This window comes from Diceros bicornis, chromosome 38, assembly GCF_020826845.1.
Source record: "Diceros bicornis minor isolate mBicDic1 chromosome 38, mDicBic1.mat.cur, whole genome shotgun sequence".
NCBI classification, from domain to species: Eukaryota; Metazoa; Chordata; class Mammalia; order Perissodactyla; family Rhinocerotidae; genus Diceros; species Diceros bicornis.
In genome coordinates, this window is record NC_080777.1 from 14,640,828 (window position 1) to 14,666,414 (window position 25,587).

Sequence of the window (25,587 nt, forward strand, 5' to 3'; positions counted from 1 at the left end):
AAGTAGAAGGGGAGCCAGGAAATAAGAAAATCCCATAGACAACATAATCTAATTCAAAATTGTCTTCGCTTACTATCCTGGTTCTAGGCGCCTGATTTGATATATTGCTTCTCCACGTCCCCGTCTCAGGCCCACCTATCACCAAATATCAAATATACTGAATATGATGAACTAATCACCACGAAGCTGGAGAGCATCAAAATCAGTAATAAGAACCAGTGGAAAAAAGTCTCCTTTCGTCTCTTCCTTTTCTCCATTCATCTAATCTCTCATTTTGTATTAATGAGAATGTCTAATCACAGTAAAACCAAATTCCTGCTCTCCCTATAAAGATTAGCCTGATTCCTTTCCTTTCAAAAGGAATAGATTCTTCCCAAATCAGATAACGTATTTTTTGTGTGCGTGTGTGAGAAAAATCAGCCCTGAGCTAACACCCATGCCAATCCTCCTCTTTTTGCTGAGGAAGACTGGCCCTGAGCTAACATCCGTGCCGATCTTCCTCCACTTTATGTGGGATGCCGCCACAGCATGGCCTGACAAACAGTGCGGCGGTGCGTGCCTGAGATCCAATCCCGGGCCACCAGCAGCGGAGCGTGCACACTTAACCACTACGCCACGGGGCCGGCCCCCAGATAAAGTATTTTAACTGTCATGAAATTCACTACTAGATTATGCCAGAAATAAAAAATCTTACTTTTAGGTTTAAAACAGTTGATTCTTAATTATCTATAGTACTCAAAGGATAATAGCCATGCATAATCCCAAAATATTTTTTAACTCTGTAATGTATTTTTATACCTTTGATTAGAAATAAGTACTCAGTATTCTGGAAACTGATAATATTTGACATTAAGAAACAATGATAATTTACACAGACTTTACTCAGAAATATATACTAAGAGCACTTGGAGCTACTGTGTCAAGTATCTGGTATTGACACGTGTCCTTTCATGCATTATGTGGACAGTATCACCTCTGGCACTCAAAGCCTTGGCCTAGAGCAGAGTTAGATACTCATTTCTCTTGGCTTCAAAATGTTCTTCTTACTCTCACTGGAACATTGGGACTAGAGGTAATTAAGGATTCTGATATTTTTAAAGACTCTTCTAGCTTTTGCCAGATAATAAAGATTCAAATTGTCAATTGAACAGATATCAGTAAGATTTAGAGACATTTATCTTAAATAAAGTGCAATGAGAATACTGAATTAATAATAGAGCATGTTCTGTTTCCAAGAGCAACACTTGAAAAGTTCCATCTCTATATAGCCTTTCACACAGAGCAACCAGCATTAGAACAAAGAAAACATTCATCTTGAAACAAGATAAGGGAATGACAAACGTAAAAGGAAATATATGCCAATTCAAAACTATTTTTTTCATTTTTACCCATAAAGTACCTCTTGGAAATCAGTATTTGTATATTGTCAGTATGACTGTAGAAAGTTATTTTTCTTTCATTGAAAAACAACGCTTACTTCAGTAACCAAATATTTTAGAAACAGAAATACTTCATCCAGCACAAGGGATATAAAAACCTTATTACTATTTCTTTATCTTTATAATGCTCAGCAGCAAATTTAAGCCCAACTTTTGGCCTTTAATTATCAGAATGTACTAGTCTAACTTCTATCATCAGTGGTTTAACAAAAGGTATAATGAATTCAAGTTAATCTAGCAGTGAAATAGCCTGTTCTCAGAACTACAACTAACCCCTGACAATGACATCTTCACAGATTTATATAATAAAACAGGTTTTTAGAAAAAGTAACTAACATGATTCTATTAGTTCAGAACCTAATAAAGTTAGCATAGGGACAGCTAAATTGAATTAAAAATTCAGATCTAGGAGTCACTGCCACATGTATAATGACTGGATTTTAAAAGGATAAATTTCCTTGGAGTTCACATTTCTATTGCTTTGCTTGGATGATTAAGAAGTGAACATGCTCAATGGAGTAATTGAGACTAAGTTTCTCAATATAACCTTGGTTATCCACCCCCACATAAAAAGCAAGGTAAAAACTGGAATGTTAATTGGACAAATACTGCAAGGAACAATGAGGTACAGATAAGAACTAGACCAGACAAACAATCTACTCTACAAAACAACTGGTAGGACACACCTGCTTTCTTCTCTCTAGTCTCTCTTGCTTTAACTTCTCTTTTTCCTTTTCCAGCTCTTTGTTTTTGACCAGAATGGTGGGCTTAGTTCTAGGAGTTTTTTTGTTAAGGATTTTAGCCATGGCATCTGCCCAGCCCATATTAGTTCCAGCACTAGCTTCTGCAGCATTTTCATTTTCACTGCCACAGGGTTCAGTTTCATCTTCATTGTCAGCTTCTATTGCTTCATCGTCAGAAGAAAAGCGATCCTTTTCCAATCTACAGCTTCCTACAGAACCTAAGAGTAGAAAACAAATTAAACTATAATACCGGAGGTAGAGGTTGCTAAGGCCATGGCCAGACCCCCAGCATCCTTCATAAAGCTAACAGTTCTCCATTTGTCTTGATTCTTCAAAGATGGAACTTTTTCAAGTCCCAGAGCTAAAGTAATAGTGGAGGAGAGCAGGAGGACCTCTCTCCTACTGCCACCACTAGCCATGTTGACAGGGGAGACCACAGGGGCTTCAGCACCCAGGACCCAGGCAGCAGAAACAAATCTAACAGCCCCTCCCACATACCACCCATGTCAAGGCGCTGACATTGGGCCAGTGCAGGGTGTGTTCAAGTCCATGGGCCTGAATTGTGTCATTAAACTACTTGAAGAGACTAATGAAGATTATTTTAAACAAATAAAAAGCTTTAATCTGTCAAGAAAATGGTACAGTGTTTCCATGGTACAGAGAAATCAGAATAATTTCTCTGAGGGATGTGGCCCAGATATTTAAAATTCTGAATTTGTGCGCAGAAAAATCTAAAAACCAGCTTCCTTTTATAGAATTTGCATATAACATTATAAAATTGGGTGTTCTAACATTTTTGCAAAATAATCTAATGAAGTATTATTGTGCCCAAGATACTGAAGATTTAATTGCACTCCTGAGTGACTGAATAAAAATACTAAGTTCTGAGTTGAAGATACAAAAGTATCTGTTAAATTTTATCATTCAAAACCACCAAAAAAAGCATACGCAGGCTACCAGCCAGCTAGTTCATCATATAACATTCAAATAGCTGGGGTCAGAAGATTGGCAGAAACAGGAGTCGAGTCAACGGCCTTGCTTGAAAATCAGCTTGTTGAGAAGTTCTGGGTACATTAAGTTTGGCAGCCTTTTTCAACTTCTGAAGGTAAGTGTACTTTAGCAACAAGAGCACAAGCAGCCAGCATAGTGTGTGCATCTACACGATCTAGAGCCTTCTGGAGAGCTTCTGTTTTGCTCTTCAGAAACCTATGGAACTTAGGAAATACTTCAAAGGAGAAAATCATTCAACGGCTTAGTAACTTGGAATATTTCTGAATAAGCAGAAGAAGAGCTAACAAAGAAGGCTGAGAAAAAGCTACCATATAAGAGGAAAACTCAGTGATATACCAACAACTGCCACTTAGTAGTCACGTCTTCAGATAAGCAAATGTACTTTCTTTGGTCAACTCCAGAACTAGCTGAGTCTCAAAGATTAATACAGAAAATGCCATTACTTCCAACTTTTTCTCTCAAAATATCTCTACTAAATAACAATACTAGTAATTAAAATAAAATTTTAAATACTGACTTTCTTGACAAAGAATAAAAAAGGCTTAGGCATAAACACGTTTCCTGCTGCTTCCTACTTAATTCAATTCTGATGTCCTCCCACCCAGATCAGAAACTTCACTTAAAGCTGAAGGTCTGAAAAGCACCCACAGCCCCACAGCGCTGCTCTTCAGGGCATCTGCTCCGGGTCCCCTTACTCTCACCCAAGCTACGGATGCACCACAACCAGAACCTCCGCTTCCACCTTCCAGAAGTCTACTGACTGTTTCTTGTTACTTCAACTCCGAGCCGCCGTTTCTTCTTTAAATTATTTCAACAGAACGTGTATATTTTGCTTTTAAATATCCTTTCAGCCTTTTTTTAAATCTCAGCTTATTGCCACGACTAAAGTGAAAGGAAATGAATGTATAGTCAGCTGTTAACTTCTGAGTGATCCTCTCTAATCTCCTGACTTTAAGCCATGAATTATGAGAGAACTGCTGGAAAGACGTGACCTTTAGCTGGTCATTATAATACCTGCCAATTTTGGTATTACTTTTGCATACTACCTTTATTTTTTAAGTGGTGAGAATTTATGAAATAAAAAGGCTGTAAAACTAAATATTTAATATATTTCAAACAAAAATTTATAACACATTAGAAAACAGCAAATAAAAACATATAAAACATTTTATACATATATAAAAATGAACCTCAAGCACATGAGTAAAAATGAAGTATCCTCAAAAAATTAACAGAACATTACATAAAGTCAGAGTTAAAGAGAGAAAACAAAATAATACTTTACATTTTTAAACAGCACAATCTTAAAGTATAAAGTATGTCAATGGTATCAAATAATATCAAAGGAAATGATAAAAGCAAGAAATCACTAATTATTGTATTGCCCTAATGCGCTGCATATTTCTTAATAAAGAGCAAGAATTTTTTAAAATAGAAATTCATTTGCCACATATTTAATTTGAAGCCTTCTCTGTATCATATATGCTAAGTAAATTTAAGAAATCTGAGGACATATGACTTTAGGCTTCAATGTGCAAATATATGTGCTATAAGAACTATATTATTGTCCACAATATAAAAAAATGTATCTAAATTTTACCAAACAAAAGCTGATAGCACTATAATTCAATTCAGTGAATTTATGCATCTACCATGTACCAGATTCCAGAGTCACACAATTTTTCCCCCAGAAGCATCTTCTAAGACAAGTGTTCCCTGAAAAGTATGTTGAGAAACAGAGTTTGGAGAATGTAGTTAGCTGAAAAATAAATATATTAATATTACCTGTGTTTTATTACTCAGAGTCAGTAGCACTGCACAGGTACTAATCAACAAAATGATTCTTTGAAAAGTGCCTCTTCTAGTAAGCATTTACCTAAATGCAAAGAGGCACAATGGCTTAAAAGTTTTGTCAGTGAAGAATATCCGGGTGATTAAAAGCAGAAGTCTTTACCAGCTCCCAGTTAAACGTCAAAACTACAACACTGACATCTAGGGTTTGTCCTGATGAATTTATACACCAATTGCAGCAAATTTCACATTTTTCAGCTCCACTGTAAAGGAGCCAAAAGGCTTTACGATTGTATAAGCTACTCCAATTCTCCACATCTAATGCTTGGCTATTTTTCTTTGGTGTGTTCTTACCCAGCTTGACTACCACAACACACATATTATGGACACACAATAAATCCTAGCATTGAAGTTTTTAGTCAGGCATTCACTGTCAATGGAAATGATGATGTTTTATATAAATAAATTAAAAATGCCAATGTGATGAGGTCTGCCAGCATACTGAAAAACAGGATTTACTTCTAGGATGCCAAAGATAATCACTATGCAAATCAGAAGGTAGAACTGGTTCTTAAAAATTTACTGTATCCTATGAAGATGAGATTTTTTTCGAACATTCCACTAACTGATCTTTAACAGCAGAAGCTAAGTGGATACATCAGGGGTCTAAGGGCACTAGACAAGTTGAAAAATTCCTCTCAAGTCCTGTGTGTTATCTTAAACATTAACTCTAATTTTGCATTCTATTTTAAAAATCTGGAAATTAAGGAAGGGCTATAAAGAATGCATATTTGAAGTAATAACTAAAGGTTACAATAGAACTTTCTACATTCATGGAAATGTTCTATTATCAGAACTGCCCATGAACCGCCAGCCACAAGACCCTACTGAGTGCTTCGAATGTGGCTACTACAATTGAAGAAGTGAATTTTTAATTTGATTTGATTTTAATTACTTTGAATTTAAAAAGCCACATGTGGTTAGGGGCTACCATCCTAGACAGGGCAGTGTGTGACTTCTGAGGTACTCAGTGAGACAGAGGCATTTCCCATCTCCTGCTACCTTTTCCCCAAGCTCCAAGCTCTCTTTCAAACTTGGCATCTGTTCCTCACCCCACATATGGTTAGCTGCTGGTAGGAAAGCCATTTTCCTTAGCCTTTGGAGCTGGGATAAAGTTTTAAGACGACTCATAGTCCTTCAATATTTACTGAGTACTCATGAATGACGAGGAAGGAAGGGGAAAATGAAAACTGTAAATCTAGGTTTCTCTTCTTGAAAAAGTCAAATGTTTAATAGGGTAAATAAGTCAGTTAACCAAATGAAAAACTTGGTTTTGCAATTGGTAAAGTTTGCAAGTGTTCTTCTAAAAGAAGAGCAATGAAAGAAGGGTGACTGTTATGGGGGTATCTTTTACAAAGATGATATTCAGATTGTTTCTTAAAGGGGAAGGCAAGAGATTGAATGACAAGAGAAGGGAGGAGGCCAAAGAAGCAAGATTCCACAACTCAGGCCAATGTAAAGAGGAAGGGGCAAGATCACAGAATCTAGAACCAAAACACCCGAGACTTGAGTCAATGCTCTGTACGAAAATTAAAATTATTGTAATCACCATTATTATCGGCATTCCAGGCAGAAGAAACCAGCATGTCGAAAAGCACAGCAATGTTATAAAGAAGGTGAGATATTTATAAAATGACAAGAAGTTCAGACTGGCTGAAAGCGGAGATTTGGGGACTGGATGGTAAGTAAAAACTGAGTACGAAAAAGGTGGTCTGATTTATGATCCAAGAAATAAAATATACACTAACCCCCAAATTAAAGCTAAGTAGTTTAAAAAGTTCTGCACTGTAGGTGGGTGCTCCCAGGAAGAGGCCAAACTGCTCGTGCTTCTTTCTTGTAGTGCTCACCTTAGGTCCTCACTGCTCAACAGTTTCTCCACTGGATTAAGAAGGCTGTTCTTTTAAAATACAAATACCATCTGCGAGTGGTAAGGCTTTTGGTTAACCTTTACTTCAGATTTTTAGAATTCACTCTAAATCAAACAGAATTCCTCATAAAACTTGACTGAGAGCAGCAAGTAGTGGTTAAGAGTAAGGACACAAAGTCAGCCTGCCTGGATTCAGTCTCAATTCCAGACACAAAGCTTTGTGACTTTTCTGAAGGTTTCTAGGTTCTCTTAGTTTCCTCATCTGCAAAAATGGCGATAAAATAGTATCTACTTTATTACGGTTTGGTGATAATTAAATAAGATAATACATACAAAGTTCTTAAAAGAGTGTCTAGCCCATAGTAAACATTTAAGTGTCGATTACACACCACACACGCATACACACAAGCATACGTGTGCACACGCATGTAGACACACACAATGAGAATTTAAATGTGGTTGTGGAGGAGGGGAAAGGAAAAAGGAAGGAATACCTCTGGTGGCTGGAATCTGCAAGGCATGTGAGGTGTGGAAGGGGAAGCTTCAGATGACCAGACGGTTACAGCACAGAGGTTAAGAGCTCAGATTACCCAATCAGACAGACTTGGCACATTATGTCCTGATTCCACCACTTTCTAACAGGTAATCGTAGGCAAGCTACCTAACCCCTCTGTGTCTCAGTATCTTTTTAGTAAAACAGGGATAAAAATAGTACCTACCTCACTGGGTTGTTATGATGATTAAATGAGATAACACATGAAAAGCACTTAGCACAGACCTGGTGCATAGTAGTCACAAAATAAATGACAGTCAGTAACCAGGGGACAGACAAGGACACCGAGCACCTGGAAAACAGAGCAGGAGGGGATCCCAAAAGCTTAAAAAAGGATGCCAAAAAACAGAGGGGCAAAATGAATTCTACTTCCACTATAATTCTAGTTACGGTCTTGGTTCTAATCTATAATCCATTCATCACGGGCAAGCGACCTTTGACTTTATTTCAGAAGTGGTCAATGTCTCTGTCCTACAACTTTTCAAAGTACTCTAAAATAATCACAATAATAACTAGCTAACATATATTTAGAGCTAGGTACTATTTAAAACACTTTTTATGCATTATCATTTAAACCTTACAACACTCTATGAGTGGCTTTTATTATTCTGTTGACACAGGGAATGATTCTGAAGCTTAGAAAAGTTAAAAACATGCCCAGAGTCACAAAGTTAAGGGGTACGGGGCAGGACTGTTTGATTTCTAAGGCACTACACAGCTTTGAATCAAAGATTCAACTCAGACTAATGTGTACTGAACTAAGGCAGAAAATATTCATTAAATAGTTTAATAAAGCTTGAATTAAAAAGGAATTCTCTCACCTCCGTTAACCAGAACAGCCATTTCTCATCCCCAACCTCATTTTGCCTACGAATACATATCCCCTAGTTATTCAGAGCTCTGTGAACCCACTCTCCCCATTCCAGGGGTAAATCATCTATTCTGCTCATGCCACATGATCTTTCCCGCCAATTACTGCTAAACTTAGAATACTCAAAATTGATGCTTTAAGACTTTTTAAAAAAGCATTTACCTTTGAAAAAAAATGAAGCCATACTAGGTTTCTAGAAAAATAACCAAAAATAAAATGAAAGTGCTACCATGGGACAAACTGTCAGATGTGATTACATGTGCTATCTGGACAAGCCAACGCACATAGCACCTGGAAGTAGTCTGTTTCCTGAGTCTGTGCTATAAATTGCTAAACCACTCAAGCACAACTATGATATACTTCATTTCTTAGGCACGTTCCTTTGCTATTTTAAGTAACTTAAATGATGAAAGAGGCTATAAGCTACAGATTGATGAAAAGCACATTTATCTGCTAGGTTATTATATCTTAAATACGGCTTCATAGTTTATCAAAAATGAAGGGACAGCTCCTAGGGCCTTCTAAACTGGATTGTTATCGAGCCTTGTGTTAGAAGTATATGGCCATTTTTCATATATGTGACCAAAACAATTCAGAAAACATGAAATTAACATTCCTCTCAACTAGTTTATAGGCATACGAGCACATCCTATGAGGGAGGGGTCAGTCACATCATGGCACTGCATAACGACCACAGCTCTTTTCACTTGGGGTGATTTACTGACTACGGAAGCTTTCTTTTTTCTTTTTAAGACCACAAGCTTAAGAATCAAGTCAGCATTGTGTCTAAACCTCCAACAATGCCTCAACTCACTAAATCTGAGTAGTTCAATGATAACTCAGAGGTAGAGGTTATCACTCTCCTCTTTACAATATTTGATATCATCAACCACTGGTTTTATTTTTCCACCTGCGTTGATTTACTGACTAGGCATGCTGTGTGTGTCTATGGTTTTTTTAAGACTACAAACTTAAGAGCCAAGTATACATTGCATCTAAATCTTCAACAAAGTCTCAATTCAATAAATCTGAGCAGTTCAAGGCAAACTCAGCTAGGGGTGTCATCCTCCCCTTTATAATGCGTGACACTTATCTATTACTTAACATGTTGACTGTAGGATCTTACCTTCCACATATCTCTGATTTGTGACCACCTGCGTTTCACTAACTATGACCAAATTTCAAACCCTACTGAAGAGTATTATAATTTACCAAAAATTCATTCTGAATCATTTTGCTATCATTCAAGTTTACATTATATACAACTTCTGTTAATTTTACCCTCAACGATATCTGGTACATGAGAAGAGTGTAAAAACCACATTAAGAGGGGACCGGGCCCACGGCGTAGTGGTTAAGTGCACGCGCTCCGCTGATGGCGGCCCGGGTTCGGATCCCGGGCACGCACCAACGCACCGCTTGTCAGGCCATGCTGTGGCGGTGTCCCATATAAAGTGGAGGAAGATGGGCACGGATGTTAGCCCGGGGCCAGTCTTCCTCAAGCAAAAAGAGGAGGATTGGCATGGATGTTAGCTCAGGGCTGATCTTCCTCAGAAAAAAAAAAAATCACAGTAAGAGAAGTTTCCAATTTATTCAATGAATAAATGGATATTGAATACTATACCATGTATCAGGCTCTATGCCAAATTCTGAGATATAGCTGTTACCAAGCTTACAAGGTCTCTCCTTGCAGAATGAGGACACTTCTGCAGTCTGACAAATGATACTTAAGAGTTTTACACTTATAAAAGCATAATTTTCAAACTTTCTTACACAATGTGTCAAAAGAAATTAAAGCCATAAGATGAAAAATAGAGTTCAAACAACACACGGGTTATATACTTGTGTATTTTCTATGAAATTTAAGTAGCATCTTGATAAAGGAAGTTGCTTTCAAATGTTGATATGATAAGGCATATCCGTATCAATTTTTATGATCCAATTAAAATTCAAAGATAAGTCTCTGATTCAATTTCCTGATAAAATGAGCTGGTACACTTTAATAATAAGCCTATAGTTTGCACACTGATTCCTCATGTGTCTGAAGCCAAATTCAATCTTCTGCCCTTTATACTTTCTCAGTATACATTATCTGAAAATTTTTGACAACTTAATAGTTCTGCCAAGGCCACATGTACACAGATACCTGGACTAGAAAACTGTTTCCATGGGTCACCTTGCTATAAAGATCTGATTTCATGAGAGAAAACAGCAATTTCTTACATCAAGTAGCAAATCCTGAGTTAAACCAAAGAAGAATGTGGCATCTTATAACCAAAAGACCTACATTACTGAACTTATTAAATACAAGGCCTTTTATTATTTATCTCTATGGCAGAGATACAGTGTAAATCCCTACAAAGTGGATGGAGACAACTAAGTGGAGATCTAAAAGATACAGAAACATTGGTTAAGAGAAAGTGAAGAAAAAAGGAGTACACTAGTAGAACAGCACAAGCACAGCTAGGAGCAGAGAGCACATATGGTGTTCAAGAAGTGAGGAACGCAGGATGCTCTGGCACTAGTAAGCGGAGGGATGACAAGATGTGAGAGTCGAGGAGTAAGCAGCGGTCAGATCACGTAGGTTGGGTATGCAAACTGTTATCAGTTCACAATGACACAATCCATCCTTGCTTTCACGGATTCTGTATTTAGGAAATGAAATTATGAATTCAGTTTTGCACATGTTAAGGTGTCTATGGAACAACTAAGCATAGACAATCAATAGTTGTCAAAATCATTATTATTCATTCTGAATTTTATCATAAACCCGTGATTAAATGGTTAGATTATGGAGTAAGAAGGGCACAATAAGAGACAACACCCTGCATCTACGGATTTAACAGTTTCCCACTGGGAGGCATTATGGTGTAATGGAAATAGTATCGCCAAGCCTCTGCTTCCTCACCTGTGCAACAGAAACACCACCGGGTACCCTGCAGGGTTACCAGAGGAAATTCTCACCTCTTCTCCGGAAAAAGCCCCAGCTCACAAACATCATTGTCATCAAAGGCTGGCAGGCTTGTTTGGGAGCAAAGAGATGGGCCTAGCAGTTTTGTTAGATCAGAAAAGATGTCATGATCATTAACGCTAATATTTATGAGTAGGTACCATGTGCCAAACATTACATGCTTTACACACATGAACTCATTTCATCTTCACGACAGTCCTGAGGTAGACACTATTATCACCTCCATTTTACAGATGAGGAAACTGAGGCACGTAATAGTAAATGACCAGCCCAAAGTCACTCTGAAAGGCAGTACAAACACAGGTCCCTCTTATACAACTGAATAGAAGTAGGAATTTGTTTCTAGAGATAATATATAGACTTTAGGAGAAAAAAAGAAAGGAAGGAAGGATGCATGAGAGAAGACAGGAAGGAAGAAAGGAAGATTCCAGTTATAAACATTGGAAGGCGTGCTATAGAAATCTGATTACAAAAATACCCCTTAGTGATGGAACCTTTCAGAGTGGGAGAAAAATTTGTTTCAATACCAAGGTCTCCTCATTCCCAATCCTTTCTTCAGATTCTAAGGCCCTGCCCCTCTACTTTCTGGATAGATTGTTTTGATCATCTATGTCCTCCTGGTTCCTCAACCACACCAAGGTAGAGGTCAAGAGTACAGACTCTAAAGTCAAACTTCAGTAATGAGTGTGTCATTTATCAACTTGATTATCAGCTTATGTATTGGGGTGAGCAAGTTATAACCTCTCTGTGCCTCAGTTTCCTATAAGTAAAATGGGGATAATAATAGTATCTATCTCATATGATGGTTGTCAGAATTAATTGAAGTGATATGTATAAGCAGCTTAGAACAGTATCTAGTAAAGCTCAAAAAATATAGCTATTCTTATTATCATCTAATTCCTCTAACAGTATAATACGCCCAAAATTTATGGTGCTATGCATTTATTTCAAAGTTGGTTGTTTGGAACACTGAATGCTTTTCTTCTGGAAAGCATTTCAAGTGGGGTCCGTCTCTGTCTTCACTGTCCTGTCCTAGTGCAAGCCCTAACAGAGTTTTGCAATTGCCAGTAATTGTTCTACCACTCCACGGCAGTCACCATGCAGCCAGCAGTGATCTTTATAAACATGTGTCACTCTCCTGCTTAAAAGTTCTCAACAGCTCCCTACTGCCTACAAATAGAGAATCCAATCTCCTTCAAATGGCATATAAGGCCCTTTACAATCTGGCTTTACCCTCCGCTCCCAGTTTCACATGTAGTAACTTCTCTGAATAGCTAGAGCCATAGCAGACAATTCATTTTTTCCTAAACGCCCATGCATTTTAAGAGACTGTATGTGCTTTTCCCTATGTCTGAGAAAACTGTCCTCGCCACCCCTAGGCTTAGAAAACTATTCGTCTTTCTAAGGCCTAGATGAAATGCCACCTTCTTCATTTATTCAACAAGGAAACTTACGTAATACCAAAATGTGCAAGGAAGGCCCTATGAAAATAAAGATAAGAAATAATTCTAGCATTTGGGGAACTTATACCTATAAGGACAGAGACATGTTAAAATAAAATAACAACATGGTACACTATGAGCAACATGTATAAGATAGAAGGAAGCAGTCCCGAGGCTGGGTTCTACAGATATGGATTTCTCTGTCTCCATCCTTACCATTTTTAATCGGACCATGATCTTGGTAACTACCTTTATAACTACCTCTTAATAATACTCAATACGTTGTACTACAGTCCTGTGTTTAATATCTATCTCCCCTAAGACTGTAATTCTAGGGCAGGGATTTATTCACCCTTTGTATCAACACCTTGGGGGTGACCAGAATATAAGAAAAAACAACAATTGTTCACTGAACTGAACTGGATAGTTAGGTTTCCATATTAACCAAAAGCCTTCTTAACCCATAATGTAACTGAACTATAGTAGCAATAGAACCTTAGAACCTAATCAGTATTTACAACAAGGCATTGAGAAGTCAGAACAGCTCTAACTTGGAATTATTCAGTACTTCAATAGAGAAATCTAATTTTCTAACTCTGAGAGCAGTGTTGCTATTTTGCTCCAAATGGAGTAGTGTTTCTCTCTCTGACAACCTCACATGAACTAGTCTATTGAGTTCAACAAATACCAGAAGCAGAAGCTCTAATTCCTGCTCAACAAACAGTTTGTTTTCCTTACCTCCTTTGCCAGGGGATAAGGACTGTAATTACCTAAAGACTGCAGTAACATGATAGTTTCCTCCTCTTGGTCCTGGAAGTCCAGGTTTAGTCACTCATTTACTTAAATATCTGCGAAGGATCCACTGTAACAGACACTGTTTTAGGCACTGGGGATACAGCAGTCTCTTCTCTTATGGAACTTACATTCCAGCTTGAGAGACATACAGCAAGCATATAACATGTCAGATGGTTTGGGAAATAATGAGAAAAATAAAGCAGGGTAATAAGTCAAAAAGTGAAGGCAGGAAGGCAAGGAGAAAAGTATTGGTGGTACATTAGACAGGGTGGTGAGGGACTCCCTGATAAGACATTGGATCAGAGATTGAAGGAAGTGGGGGAGAGAGAGCCATGCAAACATCTGAAAAGCATTCTAGGCAGTGAAGCCAGCAAGTGCAGAAACCCTGGTGTGGGAGCATGTTTGATGTGTGAAACAAACCACAAGGATATCAATGTGGCTAAATTACTGTTGGTAGTTAGTAAGGGGCAGAGTGGAAAAGGATGAGCGAGATGACCTGAGCTAGATCAGGCTAAGGATTGTGGATGTTATTCTGAGATGAGAAGGCACTGGATCATCCTGAGCAAATAACTGACACGATCTGAGACACATTATAAAAGAACACCTCTGGCTGTTACAAAGCTCTAATTAGTACAAAGGAGCAGTAACTGGGCAGAAGGCGATCAGGTTCGTCTGCAATTCCTTGTAACCTAAGAAGCTAACACTAAGAATGATGGTAAAGAGGAGTAGCATGGACACCTTATGGTTGAAGGCCTCAAAGTATATTTCTTTCCTTTCAACATCAAGCGTCTCTGAGAGAGAGAGTTATCCACCGCTACTTTTAATTTATTCTGCTTTAACCACCTACTCTTCTTTTATTACCATCCGGTCTCTAACTCCCAACCACAGGCACGCACCAACATCCATCTTCCTCTTACCTCGTTTGGCCTTTTGCTCCTCGCTCCCCATGAAATCTATCCCATTTTTGCAATTTCAGATACTCCTCTTCCTTTTCCCCTTTGCTACTTTTCTTTTTGCTGCTGTAAGCAGAGGCAGTTTCGTCCGTTTTAACTAATTAACTGTGAAGCTGTAAATGTCTAGTAAAGGAATGTGCAAGCTCGAACAGCTGACAGCGTCCTTTCCCTGAATACCACTTCCCCAAGCCCTCCCACGGGGCCAGAGTCGCCCCTTCGGCCACAAATGGAGATAAAACTCGGGCGGCTGACAGCAAACCAACTTGCAGCTCCTGCTTCCCGCAAACTCAACCCGGCCTCTCCTTTGCGCAGGCAAAGCTCAGCCCCGGTACGTCACCTCCACGCTCGGCAGCGCCTTTGTCCTCCTCTTCCAGCTCCGATGCTGCGGCCTTGGCTATCATTTTCATCTTCTTCTTCTTCTTTAGGGAATTTTTCAGCTTTTTCCCCGCGCTCACACGTGAGTCCTGAACGGCCGCCGCCATGTTTCCTCGTCGGAAGCGTCCCCTGAGCGTTGCGTCCGGCGGAAACCAAAGGAACTTGGGCATCTAGTTCCGGGAACACAAGGGTCCGGGGCGGGGCCTTCTAGCCCGGAGTTCCGGGGCTGGCGCTTCAGAATGTGGATCGCGAGAGGTCTGAATGGCCAGTGGAGTCGTCTCCGGTAAAAACAATTAGTGAATGTACGTTCCCAGCGGACTCCTCTGCAAGCTCGCCTTTGCCCTGGTCCGCGCCCCGCTCTGGCCCCAACCTGGCCTGGTCCACTTTCATTTCCTCCCCGCGGCCCCTCCCCTTATCTGCTGCCTTATTTAATGTTGCTTTAGGGTGTTCCACAAATGTCCCTTAAGTGCCTACTGAATGCGCTAGAAGATAAGAAGCGAGGAAAATGCATTCGGGGTCGATAATTAGAATATGAGAATATCATCCTCTCTCCCCCATCACCACCAGCACAGATTCACAGCCCAACGTCGAGAACTTCCTTAAAACGTGATCAGATAGTCTCCCTCTGGCTAATCTTTTGAGTGGTTTCCAATTGCAAACCGAATAGCATCTCGCTTTCTCCACGCCGATCCCAGGTGTTACAGGATCCAGCCCCACTCCCTCCCTCCCACCCGCTCGGTGCAGACCGAGTGTGCAAAGGCTCTGGTCTCCGTGAGATGCGCCTGCCTCCCTCCCGGGGCCAGCTTCTCCCTGAGGTCAGCCTCTGTCACCTGCTCTCACAGCACTGCATTCCCTAGAAGCGTTCCCTCAATCTGCTCCTATCCGCCGCCCCACAACTTGACAGTAGGGAGCATATTTCATTCACAATTCTACCTCCAAGGCTAGCAACAGGGCCTGGAGCTCGAAAAATACTTTTGGAAGGGTTGAATGAATGAATGAACGACACTGTTCACAAGGTTAATTAGTCAGTTAATGTAACAACCCCTGACATCATGTTCTATAGGCTAGGAATGTTCTAAAGGCTTTAGTTCCTAAGCTTAGCGTTCTCCCTAAAGAGCACTTCTTGGTTTTTAATACCCAAAATTTCTAAAGGAGTTCCAACCATTCAATTCAACATATTCTAGTTGATGTTCATATAGGGAAAAAATTATATTTACATCCCCGAAACTCAATACATTTTAAAACAAAACAGTGCAGGAAAAGTTACATTCCAAATACAATTGGTAAAAGATCAAATTCCAGCATAAACCTTTTGAAAAGTCCAATTATTGTCAACAAGAGAGGTGTATCTCACGGGTCTCATAGGATGTTGCTGGTGCCGGGAAATTCTCAGCATCCTGTTCGGTGTAAGCCTTTCGCTGCCACTGGGTGTTGATCTAGAACCTGCGTCCTGCTAATTTTCATATTTAGCCCTTGTTTTTGCCTAGTGTTATACAATGAGTTCACAACAAAGTTGGGAAAGCAAAGAAGAAATCTGTAAAGAAGGAAGCAAAAGTGAGGGAGAAAAATGATTGCCATGGAAAGGAAGATGTCTGGCAAAGGAGGCACCAACTGTTCATATTATTTGGTGAGCAGGAGGGATGTTTTGAGCATTTTGCGTCTTAATAGGATGGTTTATTTATGTATGGGGATTTACTACGTTTAGTTACAATTTAAGAAATTGCTTGGAGGAAAGGATTGGTTGATTTGTTATATATTCACATTTTTCATTTTTAAAATAACATAAAATAGGCTCCATTTTTCCTGCAGAAAACTGATTTTCAGAAAGAGATTACTACTATTAAGTGGGAGATTCCTGTATTAACTTATTTAATCTTCACAATAAGCCAATGAGTTAGGTACTATTGTTCCCATTATATAGATGAGGAAACTGAGGTACAGAAAATATTTAATAATTGCTCAAGGTCATACAGCCAGTAAGTGGCAGAATCACATTCAAATCTCAGTAGTCTCCTCCGGGGTCTATTCAACCACTGAGCTACATTGCCTACTCAGATTGTTGCACTTTAGCATTTAACAAGTATGTACTGAGAATAGACATTAGAAATTTCTGGAAATTTCACACACTGGAATCTATAAATTAGGGGGAAAAAATCTCTGTCTTTAAAATGAGCTAAAATAATTGACAAGATGCAAATAGAATGTCCATTGTATGATGGAAATAACTGAAGTCACCTATATACTTGTATGAGAATTTTTAAAAACATACGTGTGATAGTTATCAGTTTATTGCCTCTCAGCTCCACATTCACCCTTTTGGGCTGCTCTGTGAAAAGGCAGCTGGGTCCCTTCAATATTTTCCTTTGCTTACTGGCGGGACGTTTAGCTTCATCAGTAGAGGGCACTAGAGTGACATTGAGGAAGGAACCTTCTTCCTGGTTCCAGTGTGCTTCTCTCTGCAGACTCCTGCTGTAGCTTCTCCAGCCTCAGACTCGTAGCACAGGTGGCTTCTCCAGCATCTGGCTCCTGCAATGCACAGTGGCCAGCAGCCTGTCCCAGCAACCCCCTTATGCAGCCTCATAGCAGAGTGCCTCCAATGGGATGCCTGCCCACGAACAACTTTCTCTGGAACCTTAAAGGACATCAATTTCCGAAAAGTTCTGGAGGGTGGATATCCAGCAAGTCCTGCTTGCACAGCGCCAGTGAGCCACAGCCATGCCCTCTCCAACAAGGTCTGGACTTCAGTTGTGTGTGTGTGTCGGGGATGGGGGACACTTCTTCCTTGGATGCTGTATCTCAACTCTGGTGATGGTCTCTGCTTCTTTTATCTGCTATTACTATATTGTTTAGAGTTCTCCTCACTTCTTACTAGCCGATACCTTATTACTCTAATACTCGGTTACAGTTAACAATTCTGTATATATAAACTTTCCTATTCAAATTATTAAGTGATTTCCATCTCCTGATTGGCCCTGACTAATAAAAAGCTAGAATGGGTGTTGTGATGAAAATATTATCACTACCCACATACTATCCCTGTCTGCCTACAGCACTCTGTGGAAGTTCCATAGAGGGTCACTCAGTTTTGGAAGAACGGGCAGCATTAAGAGAAGAATTCCTTGTTAAAACACCAATATTCATAGGAGGATAACAGATAAAATAATTTCTTCTGGATGATTTTTTGCAGCTTGGCTGATCTGAGTGCATTGGAGAGCTCCATGGGCATGGAATAGATAAGAGGGATGGTAATTGCACAGTGTATCCAAAGCAAGGGGTCTGGTAAGGTCTGGTTGCAAAAATGATCGGGCAGGAGCTCTGGAAAGAGATTCTGGTTAAATGATAGTTCTTGGGTTCTCTACATAGAGAGGAATATATGAAGGGAGAGTGTAAAGAGAAAGAAGATATCTCAGGATCATAGAGAATATCAGGGTTGCTATGTGAGAAGGCACTAGAAAGAGGGATCAGGATAGAGAGTTACAAGAAGAGCAGTGCTAAGTCCCTAGTGGGATAAATTCCCCCAAAAGAAGAGATTGTCATAAATGTTAAACTCTACTGTTTAAGAGTTTAAGAGGAAAAGAAATCACAAACATTTAATTGATTTGTCACTTTAATAAGACATGTAAAGGAAAGCTTAAAAAATGTAAAATAATGTACCTTATTCCTGAAAGAGAGATCAAATTTTCTAAAGATATTCATCTATTCCAACCAAAACCCCACTGGAATTAATTTGGGGAGGAGAGAGGCAGAGAGTGAGGTCTTGATAAAATAATTCTAATGTTCAAAATAATTAAATAAGAATAATATTTTTTAAAAGAGGAGTCTTGAGGCAAAGCTTGCCTGTTCAAATGTCAGAATATACAATAAAGCTACAATAATTAAAATGTACAAATCAAAAGAAAAAATAAGTGAAGATGAAACAAAACTCTAGAATATATGAAAACTTAAAATATTATACAGGAAGTATCATAAATAAAAAAGAGAAGGGATATGTTATGCAAAACTTATTTTAGTAACATTAACAGTTTATGGAGAAAAATAAAATTAGAGGCTCATATCTTACCCTAAAATTAATTCCAGAATTAAATATGAAACAAAATGTAAGAAAAAAAGAAAGAAGTGAATGTCTGATTTATTGGGATTGTAGAAACAACTTTCTAAGTTTCAAATCAATAGGAGTAATTTCTAAAAAAGAAAACAACGGATCTAATTATATAAAACCCCAAAACCATATATCTAAGAAAATGATAAAAACGTAGAGGTAAATAGAATGTGAATAAGATTGGACATCAAGTTTAAGATGACTGCATAAAGAATTTGTATGGCTTCCACATCTGGTCAAGATGGAGTAACGGGGAGCAAATTTATCCTCCCACCTGGAGCAACCAAAAAAATAGGCAAAATAAATAGAGCAACAATTTTCAAGAATGAGATATTAGATAATGAAGAATAGTGATCACTGAGAGATGAGAAACAAACTAGGGGATCCCCATGATTACCCCAGCATACTGCTTTGAAAAGTTTCCAGACCAGGGCACAGGGAGGGGGGATCTAAGCTAAGCCTGGAAGAATTTCCAAGTTGAAATGATATAGCTAAGAGTTAGGGGCGACTGAGGCAACTAGAAATGGCAGGGCAGAGTACTGAAAGAAGAGAGAGAACTCAGGAGATCTGCAAAGAGGCTCCCTCAAGAATTTAGGTGACTACTGCTTAGTGCGTGCATGTGAGAAACTACCTAAGACCAGGGAAAGAACCAGCCAAAAGAACTGGAGGCAACAGTTACCTATGCACACATAGGGCTGGGAATAGTGCCTGTTCCCACCAGCCAGACTGGAAAAACCTCATGATTCACAGGGTATTAGAGTACCTATCAAAAACTGTGGAGGGTGTGAGATTTTATCTTGTTTGCAAGCTAACAAGTGGCTTGCCAAAATTTCATGAATGCTGGTAGAAGACACAAGACTCCTGGGTAAGAAAGGAAGGACAATTTATTTATTATTCAAAGAAATAATAGTAGCAAGAGTATCAGCAATTTTTTGGTCAATTCTCTGAGCTTCAATTCCCACAGGTTGCCTCAAAGAGGGATACATAATACTTGCACAGTCAGTGGTTGTCTTATATGAGAGGAACTTGTAAGAGGAATTACAAAGCATCAGAAAATAAGAAATACTTAGGGGTAAAAGATGTGAAACACTTGTATGCTGAAGACTACAAAGCATTGCTGAGCAAAAATTTTAAAAGACACAAATAAATAGACATATAATGTTTACAGGTCAGAAGATACAACATTGTTATCAATTCTCCCCAAATTGGTCTACAAATTCAATGAAATCCCAATAAAAATTCCAGCAGATTTTTTGTAGAAATTGACAAGCAGACCCTAAAATTTATATGGAAATTCAAAGGACCTAGAATAGGGGGAAAAAAAAAAACTTCGAGAAAGAAGAACAAAGTCCAAAGGCTAGCACTATGTGATTTCAAGACTTATTATAGAAATCATACAAAATCTGTTCTCGAACCACTATGGAACTAAACTAGAAACGAATAGCAGAAAGATAACAGGAAAATCCCAAAATACATGAAGATTAAACAACATACTTCTAAATAACACATGGGTCAAAGAAGAAATCTCAAGAGATTAAAAAATATTTTGAATTAAATGACAAACAATTTATCAAAATTTGTGGGATGCAGTGAAAGCAGTGCTTAGGGAGAAATTTATAGCATTGAATGCATATATTTATATGCACATAAAAGAAGAAAGATCTAAAATCAATAATCTAGGTTTCCACCTTTGGAAACTAGAAAAAGAAGAGTAAATTAAATGAAAGTAAGCAGAAGAAAAGAAATAATAAGAATTGGAGCAGAAATCAATAAAATTGAAAGGAGGATCTCAATAGAAAAAAAGCAATGAAACCAAAAGCTACTTCTTTGAAAAGATCAATAAAATGGATATGCCTCTAGCCAGGCTAAGAAAAAAAGAAGTTCAAAAGTTAAAAATTTACTAATATCAGAAATGAAAGAGATGACGTCATTGCAGATCCTCTATACATAAAAAGGGTAATAAAGGAATGCTATGAACAACTCTGTGCCCACAAATTTGATAACCTAGATGAAATGGACCAATTTCTTAAAAGACACATTTTTCCAAAACTCACACAAGAAGAAATAATCTGAACAGGCCTATAAGTATTAAAGAAATGGAATCAATAATTAATAACCTTACAAAATAGAAAACTCCAGGCTTAACTGGGTTCACTGGTAAATTCTGGCAAACATTTAAGGAAGAAATTATACCAATTCTCTATAATCTCTTTTAGAAGATAGAAGCAGAGAAAATTCTTCCTAACTCATTCTATGAGACCAGCATTATCCTAATGCCAAAACCAAAGACATTACAAGAAAACTACAGAACAATATCTCTCATGAACATTGATACAAAAATTCTCAACAAACTTTTAGTAAATCAAATATAACAATGTGTAAAAAGAATTACACACATGACCAAGTGGGATTTATCCCAGGTATGCAAAGCTGATTCAACATTCAAATATCAATTAATGTAATCCATCACATCAACTGACTAAAAAAGAAAAATCACATGATCATATCAAGAGATGCAGAAAAAGCATTTGAGAAAATCGAACACATTCATGGTAAAAACTCTCAGTAAGCTAAGAATAGAGGGGATCTTCTTCAACTTGACAAAGAATATCTACAAAAAATTTACAACTAACATTATACGTAGTGGTGAGAATCTTAAACCTTTCCGACTAAGGTCAGTTACAAGGCAAGGAATTTCCCTCTCACCACTCCTTTTCAATATTGTAGTGGGAGTTTTAGCTAATGCAATAAGACAAGAAAAGGGGTAAAAAGGTATGCAGATTGGGAAGAAAGGAATCCAACTGTCTTTGTTTGCGGATGAGATGATTGTCTACATAGAAAATCTAAAACAATCAACGGAGAAACTCCTGGAATTAATAAGCCATTATAGCAAGGTTGCAGGATACAAAGTTAATATACAAAAGTCAATCACTTTCATGTATACCAACAATGAATTAATGCAATTTGAAATTAAAAACACAATACCACTTACATTAGCACTCAAAAATATGAAATACTTAAGTATAAATCTAACAAAATTTATTTAAGATCTGTATGAGGAAAACCACAAAACTCTGATGAATGAAATCAAAGAAGAAGTAAATAAGTGGAAATATCTTCCATATTTATGGATAGGAAGACTACATATTGTCATGATGACAGTTCTTCCCAACTTGATCTGTAGATTCAATGCAATCCCAATCAAAATCCCAACACAATATTGAAGGAGAGGAAAGTTAGAGGACTGATACTACCTGACTTCAAGGCTATCTATAAAGCTACAGTAATCAAAACAGCAGTTTGGTGAAAAACTAAACAAATAGATCAATAGAAAAGAATAGAGAGCCCAGAAATAGACCCCCTAAACATATTCAAGTAATCTTTGACAAAAGAGCAAAGATAATACAATGGAGCAAAGATTGTCTTTTCAACAAATGATGCTGGAACAACTGGACATTCACGTGCAAAAAAAAAAATTGAATCTAGACACAGACCTTATTCTCTTCACAAAAATTAACTCAAAATGGATCACAGACCTAAATGTAAAATGCAAAATTATAAAACTCCTAGAAGATAACACAGGAGAAAACCTAAATGACCTTGGGAATGGTAAAAAAAAAATCTCATTAAATGTACCTATGAGTTAAAAATGCCAACATGATTTCACAAACATGAATACAATTTTTTAAAAAAGTTTAGAAATGAAGATATGCCATACTTTTACAATCAGAAAATAGTAAAGAATATTTTTTCAAAAAATGGCTCACTTTTAAACAAATAAGACTTGATCTACTGAAATAAGGCAGTCTGGAGGACTAACAGAGTATGAGAGAAGTTACAGCAGTTTAAGGGGGGATAAAAAGGTTAACCATGGAAAGAAAAAAGAAACTCTTTTCAAAAGTCCAACTATCTCCAGCTTTATGATTTATGGAGGTTTTAAAATTTTCAATAACATTTCAACTTCATGTAGTGATATTTACCAGAAAGCCTCAAAGCATGTCTTAAATGCTTAATCAGCAACACTTAAGACAACATTCTTTTATCAGATGAGAAGGAGGAAGTCCCCAGAAGAAATGGACCACCAGTCTCATACTATAAGGAAAGTAGTTTGAGAGGAAAAGAAGATTGGAATGAATATGAGGAAATCTGCTTTCTAGTTCTATGTGCATTCTAGCTAGATATGAATAGTGGACACTATGGGGCCTCCCAGCATCCATTCCTCCATTCACCTTAGTAGAACCCTACTTTTTGCTATTATTAACTCCTCCCCTTCACAGCTCTGTGCCTTACAAGATGCTAATCCCACCCCACATGCCAACATCCAGGGCTGACCTGATTAGTTTAAGGGTCAACCCAGGAACTTTGCTAGTGGCTATCTCAGGACTAGAAATGTGACCCAATAGGACATGAGAGGAAATCAAGCAGGCAGTTCTCTGGCTCCAAGGATAGAACCACAAGTAAAAATAATCTCTCCTCTTCCCCTGGACAAAGTCAACGTCTGAACATGAAACTGGAAATTGCTGCAGTCATCTTCCTGTCGCCTGGGGTCGAAACCAACTCCGAGAGTGCACTGCAGCATGGAAAGAACTTGGGGCTTTAATAGTATCATTGAGCTGCTAAATCAGCAGAGGCTAAAACCCAATGTTGTGGACTGAATTGGTTCCCCAAAGTTCATATGTTGAAACCTTAAATGCCAAGTGACTATATTTGGAGATAGAGCCTTTAAAGAGATAATTGGGTTAGACGAGGTTGTATGGATGGGCCTCAATCCAATAGGACTGGTGTCCTTAAAAGAAGAGGAAGAGGGGCCAGCCCCCATTGCCTAGTAGTTAAGTTCAGTGTGCTCCACTTCAGTGGACCGGGTTTGGTTCCCAGGTGCAGACCTACACCATTTGTCTGTCAGTAGCCATGCTGTGGTGGTGGCTCACATACAAAAAAAAAAAAGAGGAAGATTGGCAGTGGATGTTAGCTCAGGGTGAATCTTCCTCAGCAAAAGGAAAAAAAAAAAAAGAAGAAGAAGAAGAGACACCATGACTCAGGAGCAACCAACCCTGCTGGCACGTTGTAGCATCCAGAACTGTGAGAAAATAAGTTTATGTTGGTTAAGCCACCCAACCTATAGTATTTTGTTATGGCAGCCCTAGAAAACTAATACTCCCACCCTATATCTGTCCTTCCTGTTAGTAAGATAAATGAGATCATTGTTTAGGTCAGTTTGCAATAAGTTAGGTTTTCTGTTCTTTGCATCCAAAAATCATTGCACTGGATACACTATGTGACCTTGATCAAGTTGCTTTACCTTGAAAAAGGTAAAAGGGTGTCAGTTTCCTTATATTTAAAAATGAGGGAGCTGGACTAAATAAACTCTAAAAATCTTTTCAGCTTACATTTCTATGCTATCATGGAATAGATTTCCAAGTAGACTTTGTTTTCCCAAACCATTCCCCCTTCATCCCGAATCCATGATTCGAGACTGAAATACAAACTTCTGAAACGATATTTATAGCAGTAATCTAAAATTAATAATAATAATAGTGTGCTTGGTTTGTTCTGAACTCTGCAGTTTTGGGGAGTAGTAACATGGTGGAGAGAATATAAAGATGAACATCAATTCTCCTGTGTAGCAAGGCTCCTGAACACAGCGAAGTGTATAACTTTTCCTGTGGGAAATGAGGACTCACAGAAGTTAGATGCCTGTGAGTGTAAGGCTTCTGTGTCTCCTTTGAATGTTGACCCTTAGGACAGAAGAAATTTCTAGTAATAATCTTTCATGTGTGTCACCTTAAGGCTTTTGAAACCCATTAAGGAACAAGGAACTAGAGCTCAATTTTCCCACAGACCAGGGAATTTTGCTCTCTAAGGGCAAAGTGGAACTACCTCCAACATCCAAGCATTCTAGACTCCTTCTGTTCATATGGCTGTTTCTGAATCTTATAATCTTTATTTTAAGGACACATGTTTCTGAATCGTTTGGAACATCCTTAAAAGGAGGATAGCTCTCCTCTCTCTCTTTCCTCTCCTCTAGCACTGAACTTCTGCTTGTGACATAATTAAGACCCAGGCAGTGGCCTCATTATTCCTAACCAGACTGAGGCAATGTTTGATTTGCCTCTTTAGAAACATCCCTGTAAACAAGAAAGGGACAGATTACATCATGTGGTTGGTGTTAAACAACAGAGCAGGTGAATACTGGCGAGACTAATAGGCTTTTATTTCATTTGAACAAATGACTTTTGGACTTCTGGTCTCAGAGCCTGCATTAATGAGATGGGTACTATCATGCATGGAGACATATTCCACCTTGCATAAAATATTACCATTAAAAACTCACCTCGCTATGGGAGTTAACATTCTCTTAGGCAGTATTCATCAGCAATGACAAGATTTGCCCAGCATTTCTGAATGATCAAGTAAACAAAAAAGTGGGCTACCTTGATTCATCCAGACTTTCAGATTCTCATTTCTGCTAGTAGAAAGTACAACCTGAATTTTATACAAGGAACTGCCACTTCCTTCCCATTGTGACAGTTGAACCCAATCTGTGTGTCCCCAACAGACCAGAGACTCTGTGGGCTTAAGAGCTCGGCCTTTTTATTTCATCCTTCTCAAGTTGAATG

General features: G+C 38.3%; 1 protein-coding gene across 1 annotated transcript in view; it reads right to left on the reverse strand.

The window, feature by feature from the left end:
• Nucleotides 1-14,993, reverse strand: part of RRP15 (ribosomal RNA processing 15 homolog) — a 50,066-nt gene extending 35,073 nt beyond the window's left edge. Inside the window, exons 1-2 of the mRNA XM_058533693.1 lie at nucleotides 14,834-14,993; nucleotides 2,126-2,400 (exon numbers count right to left, since the gene is read on the reverse strand). Of these exons, the coding sequence (XP_058389676.1) occupies nucleotides 2,126-2,400; nucleotides 14,834-14,978 (420 nt within the window). The 5' untranslated portion in view covers nucleotides 14,979-14,993. The remainder of the gene's footprint in view (nucleotides 1-2,125; nucleotides 2,401-14,833) is intronic.
• Nucleotides 14,994-25,587: the final 10,594 nt, after the last annotated feature.